Here is a 22,361-nt window from a genome sequence, read left to right as displayed (position 1 = left end):
TTTGATCCACTGAGTGAAAGATGTGACAGGATTGTGGAGAGCGCAATCAAGGTGAATGATGCAGAAGGTGGTTTGGGTCTCAAGACTAGAAACTGGGATTAACCAATGATGGAGAGGAATAATCAGGGAAAGATGTTGCCTTGATCCAGGCAAGAAATAACCAGTGCGTGGACCAAGACATTAACTGTGAAGATAAAGCACAAGGAATAATTTCAGAAGACAGATATATGAGAACAGCAAGATTTGTCAATGGTCCAACACAGTTGTCACTAGCCATGTGTGCCTACTAAGCGCTTGAATTATGGCTAGTCTGAATTGTGCCGGTGTGCTGCGATGTAAATTACAAAACAGATTTTGAAGATTTAGTATGAAAAATCTTTAATTAATACATTTTATATTGATTACAAGTTGAAATGATAATAGGATATATTGGGTTAAACAAAATTTAGTATTCAGATTAATTTCAGCTGTTTAATTTTACTTTTTTTTAACATGGCTACTAGAAAATTTGAAATTACATATAGGGCTCATATTTTATTTCTTTTGGGCAGTGTCAGTAATACTGGGGTGGCCGCTAGGATACAGAGATTTTGGTATAAAGTAGACATGAAGAAAAACAATGTAAACCCTTTGGATCATGTTTAATTTGAGTTGGTAATTAGATATTCAGGTGGTGATACTTGTAGATGGAATTCTGTCCAGCTGATTCTACACCACATTCATAATGAATTTCTTGTTACCTTTCTGCCGTAGCCCATATCTACCCTCTTAACTGATACAACTGGAACACAGTTCCAGTGGGTTATTTAATGGAAAAAACCAATTAACGAAGAGAATCATAAAAAAATGAAGCACACAAGCACAATTTAAATAATTTATTTAAACTTAAAATATCAGTGTATGCTCATCCATTGGTTGGCCATTAGTTGCAGGAACAAGGCCTTTTCACCATAATGCATTTTCTACTATCACCTATCTTAGTTTCTTCCAAGTGGCAGGACTTTGAACAAATCTAAGAGCAGAATCTTTAGAGATTTTTATGTTTTCCTCATTCCTTCACTGTTTTCTCATCCACACCTAATGCCATTTTTAAAATTCAGGTGTTTCCAAAGCATTCAGTGTTTTTCTACTCTTGTATTTATCAGTTTACCTAATTTTTAATTAATTACACAACTACAATTAAAAGTAGCATGAACGTTTTGGTGACTCCTGACTGACTCTTGGTATGCACATAACCCAGTGATGTGAGAAGTGAGAGGAATGTGAGAAATGCGAGACCAGTCATAGCCCAGGTCAGGTACATGGGCATCTGTCGGTGCACTTCAGGGTGTGAATGATGCTAAGTGGGAGTCCGCTAAGAGAATTTCTTCAGTGATAATAAGGAACAACAGGCATTGGTGTTTGGAGCTGAGAAGGTAGGAGGAAGGATTCTGAAGCAGGAATGCCTGGATGGAGCACTGCAGTAAGAGGTACCACGACTGGAGAGTTTGTCTGAGCAAGGAGTACAGGGGCATGGAAGGCTTCCATTTGTTGAGCACTTCTCTTGTGCCCGCCTGCTTGCAGGCATTATCTCATGGAATGCTCAAAGTGTCCCTCATTTTCAGATGAAATCATTGAGCAATATCCCAAAACAAGTCGATTAGGGATTAGAACACTGATCTGTCAAACTTCAAAACGAGTCTCTTGAAGCAGTGTTCCTCCCACCTTATTGTGTATCAGAATCACCATACCAGAATAGGGGTAGGGAAAGATCACTTAAATTTAGATTTCCAAGCCCCATTCTCATAAAACTGGATTCAATTGGTCTGGAATGTGGCCATGCTCACTACGCGATTCTGATGCAGAAGGTTCATGAAAACTGAATGACAGTACAATATTGCCTCTACAGGGAACTACAGAGGCCAGCCAGAGAGGGAGGGAGTACTGCTGAGCGAGGAACCGAGACCAGAGCTAGATATATGTACAGGGGTGCTGGAGCCAGCTCATACCAACTTGCAAGAGCCAATTGTTTAAACTGAAGGAATTTTATGAGTCACTTGTTAACCACAGCCATTATTTACAAAAAATGGATTACAAAAACTTGCAGTTAAATACATTATTTGAAGAATGAAGGCAATAAATAGTCAAAATTCATCACTTCTTAATTATCTCACCACATTTTATTATCCTTTACGTTGTTGAGGTTATTTGTGTCCATTGTATCTGTCTGGGGGAGATGCTCTATGTATCAGTTAGCTAGTGCTGCATAACAAATTAGCCCAACCTTAGTCGCTTGAAATGACAATTTATTCTCTAGCAGCTTCTGTGGGTTGGGAATCTGGTTGCTGCTTCGCTGGGTGGTTCTGGCTCAGGGTCTCTAATGAGGCTGTAGTCAAGCTGTCAGAGATGCAGCCATCTGAAGGCTCAGCTGGGGCTGAAAGATCTGCTTCCAAGACCATGCATGTGGTTGTTGACAGGTGTCAGTAATTCACGGGCTGTTGGACTAAGGATGGCAGCCCCTCTTAGGCTGTTCACTAGAGGCCTCCCTCAGGTGCTTGCTATGTGACCTTCTCCAGGCATGGCAGCCAACTTCTCCAGGACAAGTGATAAAAGAAAGAGAGAGAGGAAGAGAAACAGAGCGAGAGAGAGAGTGAGAGAGAGAGAAGCTGCAATCTTTTTACAACATAATTTTGGTAGGTAAGATCCCATCCCTTCATTATGTTCATTGGAAGCGAGTCACTAAGTCCTGCCTACCTGCAGGTGGAAGGAAATTAAGCCCCACCTCTTGAAAGGGAGGAGTAGAAAGAATTTGTCCACACCACCTCACCATATAAAGGTGTGCTGCCGAGTATCTCTTCTCAACGTCATGTTCAGTGACGTCACATTGGTAATTTGAAATCAGCCATGGTGGGAATCCACGGCAATCAGCAACCACTCTAAATCAGATGTTTCACTCCTGGAGAGGTGAGTGTTAAACATTTACCAGCACAGCACTGGATGAATATAGAACTTGGTGTTTACAGAACTTTTGTGGAGTAGACGAGTTTTAGACAGGTCCTTGGGAGGAGAGCATAAAAGATTTGGGAAATAGAAAGAGATAGTTTCTGGATTTGAAAACAGTAGAGGTGATGCAGGAAGTGGAGGTTTGGGGAGCTTAAATATGCCCAGATAGATGTCCAGAAGTAAAATGAAGAAAAAGATCTCTCTCTCTTTCTCTCTCTTTCTTGTGCATGCACAACTTAAAATGTGGGTTACATACTAGGTTTAACTATGAGTACACAAAGCCAAACACATTAGAGACTTGGCATGCCAGATTTTCTATCCAGCAACCAGCATGGGTGCATAACATTTTACCAATTGCCTATGAAGCCACAAACAAGTAATATACGCTCCAGTGAAGCTGACCTATACCTAAAATAGCCCAGAAATTCAAAGACCAAGTTTTTTTGTGTGTGTGTGAGGAAGATTGGCCCTGAGCTAACATCTGTTGCCAATCTTCCTCTTTTTGCTTGAGGAAGATTGTTGCATGCCAATCTTCCTCTATTCTATGTGGGTTGCTGCCACAGCATGGCTTCACAAGCAGTGCTAGCTCCATGCCTGGGATCCGAACCTGTGAACCCCAGGCTGCCAAAGCGGATTACAGGAACTTAACCACTATGCTACCCAGCCAGCCCCAAAGACCAACTTTTAACTCCTTTGAACTGGTTCCTTGGTGTCCGTGGTATGCCCCATCATGAGTGAGGAACTCCATCATCTATGGGATAAGTAGGAATTTTTTTCAGAAAGAAAACTTTCAGAATCATAGCATTTTAGATCTGAAAGAGACTTTAGAAAACATATAGTACAGTATTTCTCAAAGTATGTTTGTCAATCAAACATCAAAATCAGAAATACCTGGTGTTCTTCACGAATAAAGAGAACAGATCAGTGGTTACCAGAGGGGAAGGGGGCTGGGGGTGAGTGAAAGGAGTAGAGGGACACATATGTATGGTGATGGACAAAAATTAGACTATTGGTGGTGAGCATGATGCAGCCTATACAGAAAGTGATAAATAATAATGTACACCTGAAATTACGCAATGTTATAAACAATTATGACCTCAATAAGATAACTGAAAGAAAATGAAATACCTGGTATTCTTGTTACTTCCTGGAACCCATCGCAGACATACTGCATTGCTGGGGGCTTGGGAGACTGCACATTTTACAAACTCTCTAGATGATTCTGCTGCACGTGAACGAATAATGCAATCCAAACTTTCATTTTATAGATAAGGGAAACCACTTCTAAGACGCAGAGTTCCCGCTCAGGCGAGGCCACGTAGCCGGTAGTATTCCACCCATTTAAAAAAAGTAAAAAACAACCCATAAAAATGAGATTTGGGAGAAAATAGAAAACACACCCTTTATTTAAAGAGATAGCTGAAGGGCAACACAGGACTTCAATGAATAATATGTTATGTGTGTAGTTACTAGTCCATATGCCCCACCTAGCCACAAATTAGCACGGGGACCTTAAATTGCTAACGTGAAAATCTTAAGCTCCCACTTCTGAAGTTACTGGTTTTAGCTACTCTGTTTTCTTTTTCTAGGTTTCCAACATTGCTCTTTTGGGTATGATTTTAGAAATGTAATTATAACTCTGGTTTCAAACTTCTGGGCGATGTAATCAAACACAGACTGGTCATAGTGGAAAATATACAGCTCTTAGCTCTGTCTACATTGACAAGGAACATGGCTGGATCCGAATTGAAGTGAGTGGCATGTCTTTATAGTGGCAGCTTTCCCCCCAATTCCGAAACAGGAAGACCCATGCTGCTGAGGGAAGTGGAGATAGTCAGAGGGGTTTGGAACCAGCTTCTCCAGCAACCTGTTTTTTTTTTTTAATTTTTAAATTTTAATTTTTATTGAGGAAGATTAGCCCTGAGCTAACATCCGCCACCAATCCCCCTCTTTTTACTGAGGAAGATTGGCCCTGAGCTAACACCCATGCCCCTCTTCCTTTGTTTTATGTGTGGGACGCCTGCCACAGCATGGCTTGATGGGAGGTGTGTATGTCCCTGCCCGGGATCCGAACCCGGGAACTGGGCCACTGAAGTGGAAGGTCCGAACTTAACCCGTATGCCATCTGGCCAGACCCCAGCAACCTTTTTTTTTTTATCCAGTAAAATCATTTAAATATCTGAATCCTTTGCCAGGAGAAAGTTCTCATTTAGTGCAATGCATTGTTAGACAGGCGGAGAAAGAGAAAGTTTAGAAAGAAAACGTCCAACGTGAAAAATTACCCGCACGGTGTCCAGTTTTTCCGCTTGGTTGGAATACCCAATGGATTGATTACTTATTTAGATTTGAGCTGTTCTTGAATCCAAATGGCAACCTCTTCAGAATAACATCTGCTCTGGAGTTGCTCCAGGAATATAAATCCCATCTAAAGGCTGGGTATTTAAAGCTGTAAATGATTTTATATTTTTACAATAACTTTGCAGTTATTGTATCTGCATGGAGCTCTCTCTCAAGATCAGAGTTGTTTTTTTTTTCTATAACAGGATTTAATCTTTTGATTTTATTTTTTCTTGGAAGAAGATTCTACAGCCTCAATCGAGCCTTCAGATGACTACAGTCCTGGCCAACATCTTGGTTACAACCTGATAAGCTCCCCTGAGCCAGAACCACCCAGATAAGCTGCACCTGAAAGATCTAATCTTAATACCAACCTGCATCCTTTGTCTAGGCAGCCTCAGAGTTGAACTTAATTTTCCCCAGGGGTGCTACAGAAGGAATTGGTGGAGGCACTGCCACGTGACATTGACTTAGCTTTTAAATTTTTTTCCCGGAAGAATCCAGGAATGTGCATAAATACAATTAAAGACAGTATCTACAAATTGACAGAATGCATTTTTATTCCCCTAAACCTCTAACCCAAAATGCATGATGGTCTGTTTTCCAGTCAGACCTTGAAATAAATGAAAACCCACCCTTGGGTTTGTATTTGGACTATCCATACAGTTATTAAAGATAGATCATGGGGAGAAGGCAAGCGACTGCCTGTACGTTGTTGTTTTTTTTCCCTGGAATCTTCTCCAATTCTTGATGCATGGAGAAGAAAACCCTGGTCGGCTTAGAATAGATGCCGCTTTAAAAGGCTCCACTAACAATCCAAGAGTATCTTTTCCACACGCAATGTCATGGGTCTGTCAATGTCAACAACCTTCCCAAACCCAGACCGTAGCTGTCATTTCACCTGCCTCCTCCCCGGCGCCATTCGGCTTTTCACGTGGTTCTGAGCCAACGAATAACGCCCGCAGCCCTGCGCATCCCCGCCGCTCGCTCGGCTGCCGGGCGCCGGCCCCTGCTCGCAGTGGTTTCTCCTGCAGCTCCCCTGGGCTCGGCGGCCAGTAGTGCAGCCCGCCGGCCGCCGCTTCGCCCCTCTCCTCTGGGTGGCCCCCGCGCGCGGGCTGACGCTCATTCGGCGGGGAAGGCGAGGCGCGCGGAGGCTGGTGCGGAGCTGGTGGCCTCCCCGCAGCTCCAGCCAGCTCAGTCCCGGAGCCGGGCAGACAAAAGAGCCGCCGGCGCAGGCGGGCACGGGCGGCGGCGGGGCGATGGCTGGGCGCGGAGGCCGGGCGCTGCTGGCGCTGTGCGGGGCGCTGGCCGCCTGCGGGTGGCTGCTGGGCGCCGGAGCCCAGGAGCCCGGGGCCCCCGCGGCGGGCATGAGGCGGCGCCGGCGGCTGCAGCAGGAGGACGGCATCTCCTTCGAGTACCACCGCTACCCCGAGCTGCGCGAGGCGCTGGTGTCCGTGTGGCTTCAGTGCACCGCCATCAGCAGGATCTACACGGTGGGGCGCAGCTTCGAGGGCCGGGAGCTCCTGGTCATCGAGCTGTCCGACAACCCCGGGGTCCACGAGCCTGGTAAGGGCGCTGCACCCTGCCATCCCTGAGGGGCGTCTTGGAGGGCCACAGGGGGTTGGACTGGTGGCGTGGGGTTAGGAGGGAAAGGTGGGCAAAGGGGTGCCTTCTGGCAAAGGGCGTCTGGGGTGGAAGGTGGGAGGTGGAGGGAGGGATGGAGATGGGGATGAACCTGACCTAGAACTCTGCGGATTGCCAGGTCCCAATCTCTGGGGCCTCCCCCACTCCTCGTCGCAGCTCTAAGCCTTCCCCCAGTCCTTAGGCCACCGTTTGGTCAGGAAAGGCCAGAGAGGCTGGAGAGGGGGAGGTGGGAGCACGGAGCGAGCAAGTCTGCGCGCCCGCAAACCCGGCGGTCACTCTCACTGTGCTGTCTCAAAACCCAGAGGGAATAACAGTGAACCCTCAAGAAGGAAGTTGACCTTCCTTTGCAGACGGGAGTAGAAAGATGAGGTGCAGAAGGCAGGGACTTAGAGGAGAGAGGGAGTCATTTATCATTTGTTTCCCAGTTTCCAGAAGCCCAGCTTACTGGGTCTTGCGGGCTCTGCATACCCATGTCTACCTGGACGTGCGTATTGGGTGAACGCTCTGCTGTGGATGCTCAGGGGATGTTGAGGATATTTGCCTCATTGGGTGGTGGTGTGTGCAGACACGTAGGTCCTCCTCCGGGGGTGGCAAAGTGGCCTCTGAAAGACATTTCGATTTTGAAACTGCACACGGTCTTTCTAAGGAAAAAGGAATATTCCATTTTCTCTGCTTTCACCACTTGAGATGAGTAGTTTGTGACCAGGTTTTTATTTCAACTGATGTTCCCATATAGCCATCTTACCCATCTTCCTCCTGAGTATAAGACACGTTTTAATTTATGTTAAATATGATTCATTTAGTATTAATAAAGAGGTATTCTTTAAAATGTCCTTGAGGCTTTTTTCCTTATGTTTCTGCTCTTTAAAAATGATAGCACTCTTAAGGCCTGGTTTTCTGATAGTAAAGGTATGTTAAAGTAATCTGGACTAATATCAGCATGGGATGCTTAATTTTTTTTTAACGACCAAGAAAGCAAGAATATAAGCTAAAAATTCTTAACGTAGGGCTAGAATAGTTTTCTAATGATATTTAGGAATCAAACTGAGAAGGGATTAAAAGAGGTGATCAGCAGAGACACTTTGATCTTCAAATGGAGAGCGTATGGGTTGATCAATAATAAATCTTCAAACAGGAAACATTTCTTACCTTCCGATAATATAAGTAAGAAGGTTTGTATAAGTTTGCTATCAAAACCCTAAAATCAGATCCTAGAAAACAGTTTATATAGTGAAGTCTAGCAGGATTCAGTATGTGAATTGGAAATTTTGAAAAAAATAGTTTCATACTGTTATCTGAAGATAAAGAAAAATTTAAAATGTGACGACTCATTTTCAATTATTTCAAATAACCAAAGTCAAGACACCCTAGGCATAGATAAAGCTAATCTAAATATTTGTGATTCGCCTACTTCTACTTAATTAAAACCTTCTGTTATTCCACTTTTTGTAGATTGCACCTCAGAATTTGTTACATTGTTTCTTCAAGGGGATTATGTGCAAGCTAATGTTAACTTATTGTTGCCTTATTTCAAGTTTAGAAATGAAATTCCAAAGTGATATTACCGTTATAATGCGGCATACTTTTGAAAATGAAAACAATAATTCTTTTGCTTGACTATCTGGAATGTATAGTCCATCAAGATTTCCAGATCCCTCTTGACTGCAAGCTCTGTGAGGTGGGGCTGTGTCTCTAGCCCCTAGCCTGGATCTGGCACACTGCAGGCGCTCAGTACACGTTGTGGAAAAAATGAATTAGTCATCTGCTGAATAACACAATGTTTTAAAGTAAAATGTTTCATTCCTCATAAACACAAAATATACAGATTTAGATTTAGTTCGTTTTACGAATGTGAACTCAGAAATGTTTTACATTATGTACTTTATAATTCCTTGTTAAATGAAGGGAACTTTAAGTTCATGGTATTACTCAATAATAGAATAGAAAATGTCTATTCATTGTGCTTTTAAAGGTAGAATTAAACTACGAACCAACACTAAAAAACCACAAAGGTGATTTCCCTCTCCATCACCTTTTTTTTTTTCCCCATGAGAAAGATAGATTGGCCCTAAACTAACATCTGCTGCCAATCTTCCTCTTTTTGCTCGAGGAAGATTGTCGCTGAGCTAAAATCTGTGCCAGTCTACCTCTATTTTATGTGGGATGCCACCACAGCATGGCTTGATGAGCGGTGCTAGGTCCACGCCCAGGATCCGAACCTGCAAACCCTGGGCCACCCAAGTGGAGCGTGTAAACTTAACCACTATGCCACCTGGCTGGCCCCTCTATCACCTTTTAAGAGGAGATAAGTAGGTTAGGAATCTTCAGGGAACTAGTATTAAAAAACAAAGTTCAATGGAGTAAATTTTAAATATCTTATTGGTTGTGTTCACCGATTCATAAATCGGGCATCCAATCTAACAGAGAGAAAGGAGCTTCGACTTGCTGTGCAAAAATGAAAGACTTCTATAGGCAGAAGGGAGCAGGAACAAGGAAGTTACACCAGGCAAAAAAGACGGCTTGGCTATTGCAAGGTCACTTTCCTTTAGGGGATGGCAGGGGTCTACCTGCAGATCCCCTAGCTAGTGCTGATCAGGCGATTCCTGATTGACTGGTTTAAGAGTCCATTTCTGGGAGAGCAGAAACTGTAATTAAGTCTTGGTTTGGTGGCGTGAGGCTTAGCACAAGCAACTCCATTTTGGGCTTGTTGTATGGTTTTTAATTCTAGTAAACAGAGAGCTCTGCTCAGCATATAAATTTGATGGTACTTGTATGAATTAACTTTTTAGGAAGTTTTAGATAAAAGAAAATGTTCACCATTTTTACACGGCCTTCAAATTTCTTTTAGATTAAAATGTTTTAAGAAATGATAAAGGAATATCCATACTTACTCTGAGGAAGAAATGGATGCATTCAGTGTTTTTGAGCACATGTACACTCTAGGTGGACCAGGGTCAATGGGCTGTGCAGGGACACACAAGATGGGCCTTGCCCTCGGGGAATTGCACATAGGGAGCGTGAAGGATAGTATAAAGGTGTGTAGTGCTGCAGGAATGGTGTGGGAGGACTGGAGAAAGGAGACTAGGGACATTCAGTCAGGGGGATTTGGTTTTTGAAGAATGGATGACAAGAAGGCAGGAAATGTACAGAATATTGAAATTTACCAGAAAATTGAAATTTACAGAATATTGAAATATTGTAGCTCCTATAGATGTAGGTTTTAACAGAGCCCTCTGCCTTTGGAAAAGAGTGACTGTCTTAACAATTTTCACCTTATAAGTACCTTTTATTTGTTTGAAATAATATTTCTGATTAAGTTAGTAGGAAATAATATTTAGCTCAAAAAATTCATTTACTTAACTAAAACTATGATGAAGTTGCCCATATTCATTTTATCTTCCAGCAAGAGAGAGATGTCAAGTTTGTCAGTTTTCTTAATCTAAATTCTTTTTCTGAACTTTAAGAAAAGTGTAGCTAATGTCTAAGGATTTAGTTGTCATAGTAGAAAAACTCTCCCCAAACAAAACAACATATACAGATAAAACCTTTCCCTGTGGTAGAACCAGCGAGTAGGAGGTTTACTTGGTTAGATTAGCAGAGTATGGATAGGTGTTCCTTGATACCACCAGCTCTCTTCCTGAGCAGAAAGAAGCGATCATCATACTTGTTTGGTACCAGGCTGGGGACTGAACTTGAACTTAACTCCTGAAAGTGATTCCTTCTCTCAGATATTCTACATTAGGATTCATTAAAAGGGACAGAAAATTCCATTTTTCATTGATCAGCGAGGAATATCTATATCTATTCTGTCATGACGTCATGGGAATCATCTTGATTCTTGACCAGCTGAATGTTGGTCTGAGTTATCATTTTGTATCACTTTAGAGACCCGCAAAAATCTATTGGAGGAGGGTTGTGGGTATCAGCCATCTTCTGTTAGAAGAGCTGCAAGTGGTCTTGGCACCAGCCTCATCTCCTCACACATCGTGCATCTGGACCGCAGATGCTGGCCTGCGATGAAGACTGGGTGGAGGTTGAGTCTCTGTGCTCAGATTGGGCTCTTGGCTGATTGTAGGTCCTCAGATGTGTTCCCCTTTGATAGGATACCTTCAAGGCCTGATCATGTTCACCATTTTTCTTTCTGTTTGCTTATATTTTATACTTTAAAAATATTTCTACACATAGGGACTTGTGCTCAAACCCAAACACATGCAGTCCTAGGCATGCATATCCGTCATTGCAATACTCATAAAAGAAACCTTTATTAATTTATGGCTAAGCAGTGGAATCTGTATTCCCAGACCACTCCTCTGAGAGTTAAACATGAGTTAAGATTAGTTTGTTTAAAACACTGATTCTTTTACATGTAGTTCAAGATCGCTGTTGGGGAGTGAATCTGATTTATAGCTAAAATGCTATCTTAGAAACATTCTTTAGAGCGTAGATTTTTCTTTCTCAAAGGCTGGAATGATTATTTTGGACCTGTTCCTCCCCAAATCTGTTAAAATTTAAAGTGTGTGAATGCCAGTATGCATTTGCCAAATATTGTGATGGAACATTTAATGCTGGAAAAATTTCTATACAACTTGAAAAAAAAGAATGAGGATTTTGATTACTTTGTATGGTGTCTTTTCATACCAGATTAGTGTGTATTAGTGGGAAATGATTACAACTGAGTAACACCTTGCAATGGTGAATATAGATGTTAGATTCTGGAGAAGGATCTAGATGTACCACATTGTGGTCAAGAGTTATTTTTAGACCCAAGTGAGTCAATGAAGCTCTTGCCAGAAAAAATGTACTTGATTGACTTGTGATTGGCTAATGGAAGAGAAGAAATTGGGCTGGCCCCCTAACATTACATCCTGTGCTCGGAGAAAATAGGCAGCTTTCTACGGAAACTGATTTGAGAGGTGGCAAAAGAATCACCTGCCAGTGTCTCTACGATTAGCATAGCCTGGGTGAAATCCCCATATTTATAGTCACTTCCATTGGGAGAGGTATTTTTCACAAATGCAAAAATAGCCTCTGTAAGGGGTGACACATAACTCAGCTTTTGCCAAAGTGTATTCAATGGAACATTAGTTCAGCTCGGTTTGATACATATTAGGTAAACAAAGATAAACAGGTTTGTGTATTGCAAGACATATCAGAGCTCTTAATATGCTCATGTATGTTTCAGATCTCCAAGTTAGACCTATACTATACAGTATTTTCCCATCTTCTTTCACCATAAAACCCTGTTTTTCAGGGAGCTTATCTTGGAACTAGTGTTACATTAGTTTGAGAAACACAGCATTGGCCCATTGTCATTCATTATCATATTGTTAAGGATTAATTTGATGATTCTCTACCAAGGAGACTCACACAGGGAGATCCTCAGGGGTGGGGAGCATATGTTTTCCATTTTTTTGCCCATAAACAACTAGAATAGTGATTTATATAGAGTAAGCTCTTAAGATATGCTTATTGAATTGAGAGCATGATTCTGAGGCGACAAGGCATAGGAGAGATCATTTTGATTGGAAAGACGAAAGTAACAACTGTGTTCCAATTGTTTTATTAAGTAGCTTCATGCTTTAACTTCTCTTTACCTCTTTTTCTTGTCTGTAAAATAGGAATGCTTTAAAAACTCATACCTCACAGGGTTGCTGTGACGCCAAAGTAGTATAGAACAGAGAAAAGAATTGAGCGAAGTTGCTTGCATCTAGTTATTAAGGAGATGGGCTGATTGGTTAAAAAATTTTATCACATTCAGTCGGTCTGAAGAATGTGCTCCTTTGGATTAGGCCTCCTTGGCCATGTGACCGCATGAAAGCTGCCGAGTGCGTACCTGTTACCTGGCATCGCACAAGCCCGGTTGACAGCCCTGAAGGACTTTTCCCCTCTTGTCACTGTTTTCTTGTTCACAAATGTTTGCCCTCTATCAATTTTTAAAATGTGGGGCATTCCTTCTTTTCTTCAATTTGACATCTTATTTTGCTTCCTTCCGTAGGAACAGTGAAAGTGTTCATCATTATTTGAGAATGTCTTTATGGTTGTTTCTTCAGGTAGCTAAATAAATCTAGGGCAATTCCAACATTTACTTTGGCCAACTAACTTATTTTCCTAAAGAATTCATAATGAAACTGCTCAGGTCCTGACTATTCTTTTCCAGACTCCATGTAAGTGAAACATCTTTGAAACCTCCTTTCTTATCCCTCTCTAATTATTTTTTTTACCCCCACTTGGGTCCTTTCTTTGTGTTTCCATAGTTCTTTGAAGACCTATAGCATAAAGGTTCACAGTATATGCTTTCATGTCAACGGACCTGAGTTCAAATCCTGCCTCTTCTTCTTTTTAACTAATTGCTCTCGGGCAGGTCAATTCGCTTCTCTCTAAACCCCAAATTCATTACCTATGAAATGACAGTGATATGATGATTAAATTTGTAAATGTAAAGTTCTTAATTTAATATGAGTCAACAGTTAGTATTGCCTCCATTATGGCATTTTCCATGGGTGGTGTAAGGGTTCCCAGAGTAGACTGTGAGCTTCTCGTGGTCAGGATTGTATTTTGTCCATTTCTTTACCCCAAATATCTAGTTCTGTGCTTCAGACATAGTGGCCACTCAGTGAATGTTTGTGAAATAAATGAAATTTCTCAAACAGGCAAAAATGTGCATCACAAAACAAAGCTATATTAAAGGTCACTGTTGATTTTATGCATGTTAGCATGTCAGAAGTATGATAAGAAGAAAGGATAGAAATGGTATTTTTCTGGGGCTGGCCCCGTGGCCGAGTGGTTAAGTTCGCGTGCTCCACTGCAGGTGGCCCAGTGTTTCGTTGGTTCGAATCCTGGGCGCGGACATGGCACTGCTCATCAAACCACGCTGAGGCAGCGTCCCACATGCCACAACTAGAAGGACCCACAACAAAGAATATACAACTATGTACCAGGGGGCTTTGGGGAGAAAAAGGAAAAAATAAAATCTTTAAAAAAAAAAAAAAGAAATGGTATTTTTCTTAATTATATACTTATGTTTTGTTGTGATGCATCCAGTTTCGCATATGGAGAAACCCACCAACTGTGTGTCTCTTCAAGTTTCAGTGATGGCTTGCTGTGTTTGTTTCTGTCTGTTATAATTTTGACTGATATGAAGCTCTTTTTCTCTTGAGACATTTTAGAAAGTTAAGCTGTTTTTAAGTGTTAAAAAGTTCTAAAGATAATCTGTAAAAATGTACCTAGTAAAATTTTTGACCTTTTAAAAATCTGCATGAGCCCTTAGTATTGCTTATGAAGAGCTGTGCATTGTTTTGAATATAGAAGTCGTACATCTCCGGGTTTTAATTTTGCCTTCCCTCATGAAATGACATTCAAATAGGCACTTGAAAATGCCATAGGGGAGGAGGTTTATCTGAAAGCTGGCTGGTGGGTCAAGTGAGCTCAGATTTGAAACATGTTTAAATTTGTTCTTCCCTTCCCTTCTCGTTGATTACTGGAATGGCTGCCAGCCCATTGCTCTGTGAATGTTTCTTTCTTTTAAAATTCAGGATATGGCGTTTTGTGAGTGACCCAGCAGCCAGCTCTTTCTAATAAAATGTGGCCTCAGAGAAGAGCCTGTTTGTGTTACTAGTACCTTTTACTATTTTCAGATGATTTGCCTACCTCTCTGACTGTCCCCAGTTAGTAACCTTTGAAGGATAAGGTGACTCACATAGAGGAGTAGAGTTGATTCTTAAACAACAACCAAAAATGCATTAGTTATGATTATAAACTCTGGAACAACTTTCTACTGCCAGTAAATATTTTGTTTTTATAGAAGTCTGTTTACTATAAAATCATTGCTGATTTCAAAGACTGATTATTTAAAAATGGATACAGATCATTTCTTTTTAAAATGAGACTAAATATAACGTTTAACTTAAATAAGGTTGCTAAAAAAATCCCTGACTCTTGTTGTGTGTGTCAAAGTAATTGGGAAAAACAGCAATTATTTCATGTATTTGTGTATGCAGGTGGCTACTCAGATGTTCAGATCCCAAAGTGATGCTGTCTGATTGGACGTACCCAATGTCTCGTCCTACATAGCCTGAATTATTCAAAACCAGAAAATCTTCTCTTTATCATGCGGCTGCTATTCACTACCATTGTATAACTTTTTCCCCCCAAGAAATAGTTTGTTTCTAGAGCTCAGTTCAACAACTTGCACAAATCGTAACCATGACCATGAGTTCAGGGTAGGAAAACTTCTGCTGTCACCTCCCTGATCAAAGTCCTGAATATACTTTTTCTTTTTCTTTTTCTAGTCAAGGAGTAGTTTTTAAATAGCCTTTTCTCATAACCATTATGAAAAATTGCCGTGTAGCATTCCAAGCTAAGATCAACTTTCCAAGAGGAAAAGAAGATGTAGGCTTTTGTCAATATAGCTAATACTTTCAATTTAATTTAGGGAATATTTCATGACTACTCACTATGTATATACTATTTTATTTTATCTGCCAGTTGCCCTTTTAGGCAGTGTCTTTGCGTATCTTGAAATGAGTTATTTAGTTTCTTGCCTCGGATTCACTCTTTCACACACGTTGAGCTTAATTTACACACTGTATAGCCAGTGGGCACATCACTCGATTCTGCAAAATGTGTACCGTATCCAGATGCAAGGGTTGAAGTCTTCCTTATAATTTTCTTGATGTAGCAATGTAAAGTCAATATCTGTAGGGGAAACTACTGGAAATGTTAGACATTTACAAAATAAAATGTTTTCTGTCCTTTTTGTGTTTTAGGTGCAGAGTTGGACAGCTGATTTTGAAATACAACAGTCCTATTGAAATAGTTTAATTCATCTCACATCGTGACATGGTTCAGCACAGATCTTTTTTTGAAAGTTCACTAGAGGGAACAAGTCTCATTCATTGTGGGAACTCAGTAGATGTTAAGGCTGATTCTCCGCATGATCAGCATCCTGGGAATTAAGTTAGCACACTTTTGGAAACTGCATTAACTCTACAAAATCAACGGGACCTTTGTAGTGTTCACACGAAGACAAATCTGCTTGTTAAATGTATTTTCTCTCAAGAGGCACATTCGTTTTTGGAAAATGCTAAAGCCATACAAAAACAGATAGATAATTCTCCTCTGAATATTATATAGATGTGTAGTGAATAATACTCTATCGAGAAGTAGACTAAAATGCTATATAGATATATAGGCTTTGTCTAGGTCTTGATGATTGCAAGATAATCGTGAGTGGAGCCGTCATTTTAAATTATTTTAAATTTCAAATTGGTTTAAGTCTATTTATATTTATAGCTTTCGCTTGTGTCTATAAAATAGCCTTCATTTTTCTTATTTTCACTCCTATCCATACCTGTTATCAGATGTTAAAGAGTTTTCTCTTTTATCTAAGTGCCTTATTATTATCAAATTCTTTTGAGGAAGATTGGCCCTGAGCTAACATCTGTGCACATCTTCCTCTACTTTATATGTGGGACACCTGCCACAGCATGGCTTGATAAGCAGTGGGTAGGTCAATGCCTGGGATCCGAACTGGCAAACCCTGGGCCACTGAAGCGGAGCACACAAACTTAACTGTTGTGCTACTGGGCTGGCCTCTCTAAGTGGCTTAGTTTTAAAAAGAAAATCATTTCTCAATGGCTTTTACTTTCAGGAAATTTTCTTGGGCTCTTATCGCCTTCTCTAAATCTGGTCAGATATTCCACCCAGGGCTTTAAATATTTGGCCAAATTTGCCTTACTCATGAAGATTCTATCTAAATACCCTCTGAGGTCAGTTAGGAGAACCTAATGGATTAATGTAGTCCCACGTTTTCTTTGCCTCTTCCTCTTGTGGCTTTTCCTCTCTTCTGTATGAAAGAATAGCAATTCGGGAGGCTTTTGTCTGATAACTTTGGGTCGTAAACACACAGGGACGTGTAGAAGCTCATTTGCTGCCAACCGTTTATTCCATAGCTCTCCATCTCTTTGTAAACAACCTCCAGTTAGGTCCTAAATGAGCAACTTTTCCATACTCATCATAGGTGAGGAACTGGATAATATTTATCTTTACAGGGACTGAAAGATGCGGGAAGAGTCTGCCTGTTGTAGAAAAGAAGTGTTTAAATGAAAAATTCAAAATGTAAATTTCCTTGTTTTCTTTTAAAATTTTCTCACAATGATCTTAATTAATTTCCTACAAAAATGCACATAAATTGCTGTCGTTTATGCATTAGGAAAATCTTAGTGAACATATTAAGAATAGTTACACTATAAAAAAGGTAACTTAAGGAGTTTATTTTTTAAAGGGGTTATTTTTAAGAAGTTTTATGGAGCTGAAGAAGGAACAGTCTGAGTCTTAACATAGGCACATTTTACTTAAGTCTGTACTGCTTTTGTCTATCAAACAGGGACAGCCTATATCAGGTACATAAAAGAACCTAAGTTTTAAAAGAGCTGGGCGTTCATGTCCTTAACACTCTCCATTTCATTTCTGGCAATCAGAGTTGTAAAATGAGGCTTCAAAAATACAGTTGTAAATTTACTTACAAGTTACTAGTTGAAAGCGTTGCCTGCACTGGAGTTTTCCTTCTCTGTATGGGACCACCCTTCCTGTGAATTTCTTAATTTATTTGCCAAATATACTAAAACTGTTAGAAGCTCATGGTGATTTATAACCATTTATAAATTAAATTTTATAAAGTTATTTGGCATGTAAACATTATTAAAATGAGACTAAAATAAGAAACGAACAAATCCAAACATCTAATGAAAATCATAATTTCATTAAATTTAGGACAGATTTTTGCCATGTCAGTGCTTAATTTCTACAGTGGCCAAATTATAAAGTGATATGTCCTTTCATTTTTAAAGAGAGATTTCCTAACTTGTCTGCCCTCTCCTGGAACCAGGATAATGACTGCATATTTCAGTGTGGGCTCTTTGGTGTATGTTGGGTCTGTAGTAGGTTCTCAATGCATTGCTGCAAGTGATGAATGAATGAACACTTCGGAATGAATAACATGCATATTAGATATAGTTATGCACACTTTGACAAACCAGTAACAGTGGGCATGCAAGCACACCCTGCCGTCCACTGCAGGGCAAAGAGTTATATCCATGTGCAATTCTGCCTTCCCAGTGAGCTTGGGGAGAGGGTGCTCTCTCTCCCAGGTTCATTGCTTATCCACAGTACCTGGCATGTGAATTTGATCACAGATTGGATCTGATGTTAATGCTCCACCCTGGCCTGGTCCTGTTTTTGGTTCTGATCCTTTTTTTGGTTTTGGTCCTTTTTACATAGAGCCCTGGCTTTGTGCTGCCTCCTGATCTACTTCTTAGTAAGATTCAGTCCTAGTTCTGTGTTGAGCCACATCACTCTGGCTGGTTTGTTGTATCAGAACCAAAGTACTGGTTGCAAAGAGCCCTTAGTCGTCAGGAGGATGACCCCGGAAGTTGTGACCAAAGGATCAACAAAGCCGCGGGTGATATTTAGCATTCAACTGAATACCATTTCAATATTTTTAAGAGTTGTGTAGTTCTCCCAAACAGGGTGATAATGAAAAGGGGAAAAAAATCTTTGGAACAGGATGGGAAATAATTATTTTAAGAGCCAAGGAAGTGCAAAGTCAAATTCGTGCTATAGTCACCTGGGAGGGCATTACTGTCTCCAATTTATCAGATTCCTTTGGGAAGGTAACCCCAAAACTGTGTGGGTTGATGCAGCTGTTTCCTTTTTCAGTAAGAATCTTCAACCCCAAGGAGATTTAGAAATAATCTTGTATGTTGTTGGGATTTTAAGCACCTTTAAAACTTAAAATGTTTAGTTTACTATAAAGATTCCACTGTCTAAAGATTAATCTTGTAATCCCAAAAGAAAAATGTGTCAGCTATGATTTTTAAGTTGAAATTTTAACAAGTTTGTAGATGGTATTAGAGTATTTAAGAGACCTTAACAATCACCATGTACATTTAATGTGTTAGATTTACCATATTATTTAAGAAGTTGGAAATGTTTGTCAGTCAGTCAAACAAGGTACTTAAAAAGGGAATTGAATGTATTAAATTTATATTGACAGTTTGAAATTTTAAAGATAATTTAATTGTGACCAACTCTCCCTTTAAAGTGATTATAGAATCTGTTAGATTTGTAAATTGATTAATATGATTTGTAAACTGAGCTTAAATGCTTATGGAAGGACTAGGATTTTGAATTTATAATTTGTAACTCTAATAAATTGAATATTGATTTTGAAAAACCAAATTAATTTCCAAATCTTTTTATTCACATAAGTCACTCTCTAGGGCATCAGAAAGCTTGCATTTAACATTAGTTTCTGCATGCTGTAGCTCAGAGCTCAGTTCTTGAAGTAGGGAGCTTCTTCCTCTGAAAGAAGTTTTGCTTCCAAATGCATGGACTGCAGGAGATTTTGGAAGTGTTGAGCATGTGCAAAATACCGATAAAAATGCTTCCTTCAATGTGTTAATTCATGGGAAGGATTCTACAAGCTTTTCTCAAATTAACTTTCTGCAAATCAGAACCACCTCTGGGCTGAGTGTTGCTTAGAAGAGTCTCCCCAAAATACTTACCTGCTCTTTGGTTGGTTCTTGTGTTCCACTGTCCAGTGTAGCATCTGGGATTAATAGAGTTTCATGTTTTCATATGTATGAGTTATACACAATTTTATTGTACCTCTTAAATCCATTTCAGCTCTAATTTGCTCTTCAATGGTAACTGGGGCTGAATTGGAGAAACTTGATTGAAAGAATATATTAATTTTATTCATCTGTCAAGATTGGTGGGCTATATGTTAAGGACAACTCTAGGCCTTGCACTAGCAGTAAAAGCTATAAACTATGTTGTAATTATTTTTAATATTTTTGAGATCTTTTTTCCATTATTTCTAGACTTCTGGGTATACTTTTTTTTTCCAGGGGAAGATTCATCCTAAACTAACGTCTGTTGCCAATCTTCCTCCTTTTTCTTCCTCCTCCACCAAAGCCCCAGTACATGGTTGTGTATAGTTGTAAATTCTCCTAGTTCTTCTGTGTGAGCTGCTGCCACGGCATGACTACTGACAGACAAGTGGTGTGGTTCCACACCTGGGGAACTGGGTCTGGGTTGCTGAAGTGAAGCATGCCGAACTTTAACCACTAGGCCATCAGGGCCGGCTGTCCTGGGTATACTTGTTATAGCTGATTCAGATTGCTGGATAGATGGGTGTTGGAGACACCTTATACTGTGCTAATAAACATTTTCCCTTCTCTTTGACTCTATTTCAGTTTGCACAAACTGTATTTTAAAAAATTACATGTGACTTCTAGGAACATCAAGTATTTTTCCTGAATAGTTTAAAAACTCTTACTGTTGCTCTTGTTGTTTTAACATTGAAGCTGAACCCTTGATTGCTATGATTCTATGACCTGTGTGTACAGGGAGGAGGAATGAATGAGAATGTGTTTCTTAAATGAATGTACAGAAGGGTGAGACTGGCTGGTATTTTTCCCCAAATCCATAGAATAAGTGTAATGTATTTAAGGACTCTATAAAGACAGTAGTATAAGCAAAACATTCATACTTCTGCCAACATTTCCAAGAGGCCAAGAAAGCTCTCATTTGTAGACCATACCACATTTTCCATGATGTTCTCAGTTCCCAGACCAAGGTAATAAGAATGTTTTATTATCAAAAAGGGCCTCCTAACAACTTTCAAGTATAAATCACTCTAGCTGGACAAATTATCAAGACAATTAAAGCGTTCATTCACTAGGTCTTTGGAAATATTGGGCAGAAATGCTTTTAAACAGTTCACATTTGGAAGTCAAACTCTGGGTACTAGAGGGCAGTAGAGGAGGCACATCTCTCATTGCTGTATATGTTATTATATTTGTAGCTCTAATGTCTTATTTAACAGTACTAACCAAGTGCCTGCTGTCTGAGTGACCTTCTACAAATTGAAGAGATACTTGCAAAAAGGGACAACAAACAACAGTATTTTACCAAGTACTTAATATGAAGGTATTGACCCAAATTCTACAGGAAGTTGAGAGGGAAATCATCGAAAGGGGCTTTCAGAAGGAGGTGGGATTTGGGCAGGTCTTAAAGGCTAAAGCAAATCTGGAAAGTAGGGGAGAGGACTTCATTCTATGTCAGTTGAGGGTCATTTGTGCTTCTTGTGCCTGTTTCTTCCCTGTCCCCAATAGTGGTGGCACAGAAGTATTCAATAAGTACTGTGACAGATAATTACATTCCATTAACATGTGAAATTTGCACCTTGTTGGAAAGAATATAGTCTTTAGGGTGTTATCCTTTGGGGTTGATTTCCCTCATCAGGAGGGTAGAACTATTTGGGATGGAGACTATGCTACCATTTTCTTTATATGTAAATTAGGCATATAATATAATATGGCCATGTTATATATTATATAATTATAAGTATAATTATATTAAACATATATATTATATTGTAATAAGCAACAATTGTTTACCAATACTTTCCTCTCCCAGGTAGCTATTATTGAACACTCTCTAGTAAGTCATGGAGCAAAAAGATGTTGAGTGATTTTGATTTTGCTAGGCCAATTTCTAGCAGTTAAATACAGCTCAATTAGTGTTCTATTTTGAATATACATTTCAAAAACTATATGAGGCAACAAAATAACAACAACAACAAAAAAGTGACGTAGTTTGAGTTATTGAAGGAGAATTCAGCCTATAACTTTTCTCCATGCATTGGCAGCCATTTCAGAACATTCATCCAGCTGCATTTGTCTGACACTTGAATAATGATCACGTAGTTATGCTGGATGCTTTGGGAGAGAAATTCACTATGCAGAAATATTTCATGTTTAACTAATTTTTCCAATTATAGGTTTTTGATTAGGGCAAATTTATTTTGAATTACTCCTCATGTTAAACCCAATCTTCATTAGTGTTACGTAGAATTGTGAAACAGTGGAATTATAGATTTTTTTTCCTAGCTGGAAGGAACACTCTCATTTTATAGATGTGTAAATTGAGCTTCAGAGCGAGATTAAACAACTTGCCCAAGCTAGAATCCACTTCCTGATATACAGTTGGGCGTTCTTTTTAGAATATTTCCCATAACAATGTATACAGGTGGGGGACTAAACGTAACTATTTCTTATGTGGCTATTCAGAGTTATGAGCATGGACTGCAGTCTGGGAGGGAATTTACAGGAATGTAACTTATCAGTGTGTTTTCAATTCCTTAGAAAAGAGCTTCCTGACCTGTGTGCTACAAAGGGGTATGGGTGTGCCCAAGGTGGATGAACAAGGCCTAGGTTGGCATGAGAGTGTGTTGAGTTGCGAAAAATCAGGAAAGGATTGAAATAAATCACTTTAGCACTCTATAAGTATATACAGAATATATTATTTTTCTTGGCAGTGGAATCCACTCTCTA

The 22,361-nt window shown here is 39.9% G+C and overlaps 1 protein-coding gene across 1 annotated transcript in view; it reads left to right on the top strand.

Moving 5' to 3' along the window:
* The first annotated feature begins 6,366 nt into the window (after positions 1–6,366).
* The window catches only part of CPE (carboxypeptidase E), a 106,519-nt gene continuing 90,524 nt past the window's right edge, over positions 6,367–22,361 (top strand). The window contains exon 1 of the mRNA XM_070257309.1: positions 6,367–6,885. Coding sequence (XP_070113410.1) covers positions 6,579–6,885 — 307 coding nt within the window. The 5' untranslated portion in view covers positions 6,367–6,578. The remainder of the gene's footprint in view (positions 6,886–22,361) is intronic.

Source organism: Equus caballus, chromosome 2, assembly GCF_041296265.1.
Source record: "Equus caballus isolate H_3958 breed thoroughbred chromosome 2, TB-T2T, whole genome shotgun sequence".
NCBI lineage: Eukaryota > Metazoa > Chordata > Mammalia > Perissodactyla > Equidae > Equus > Equus caballus.
The sequence above is the reverse complement of the archived record's forward strand: the minus strand, read 5'-3'. Positions and strand labels throughout refer to the sequence as shown.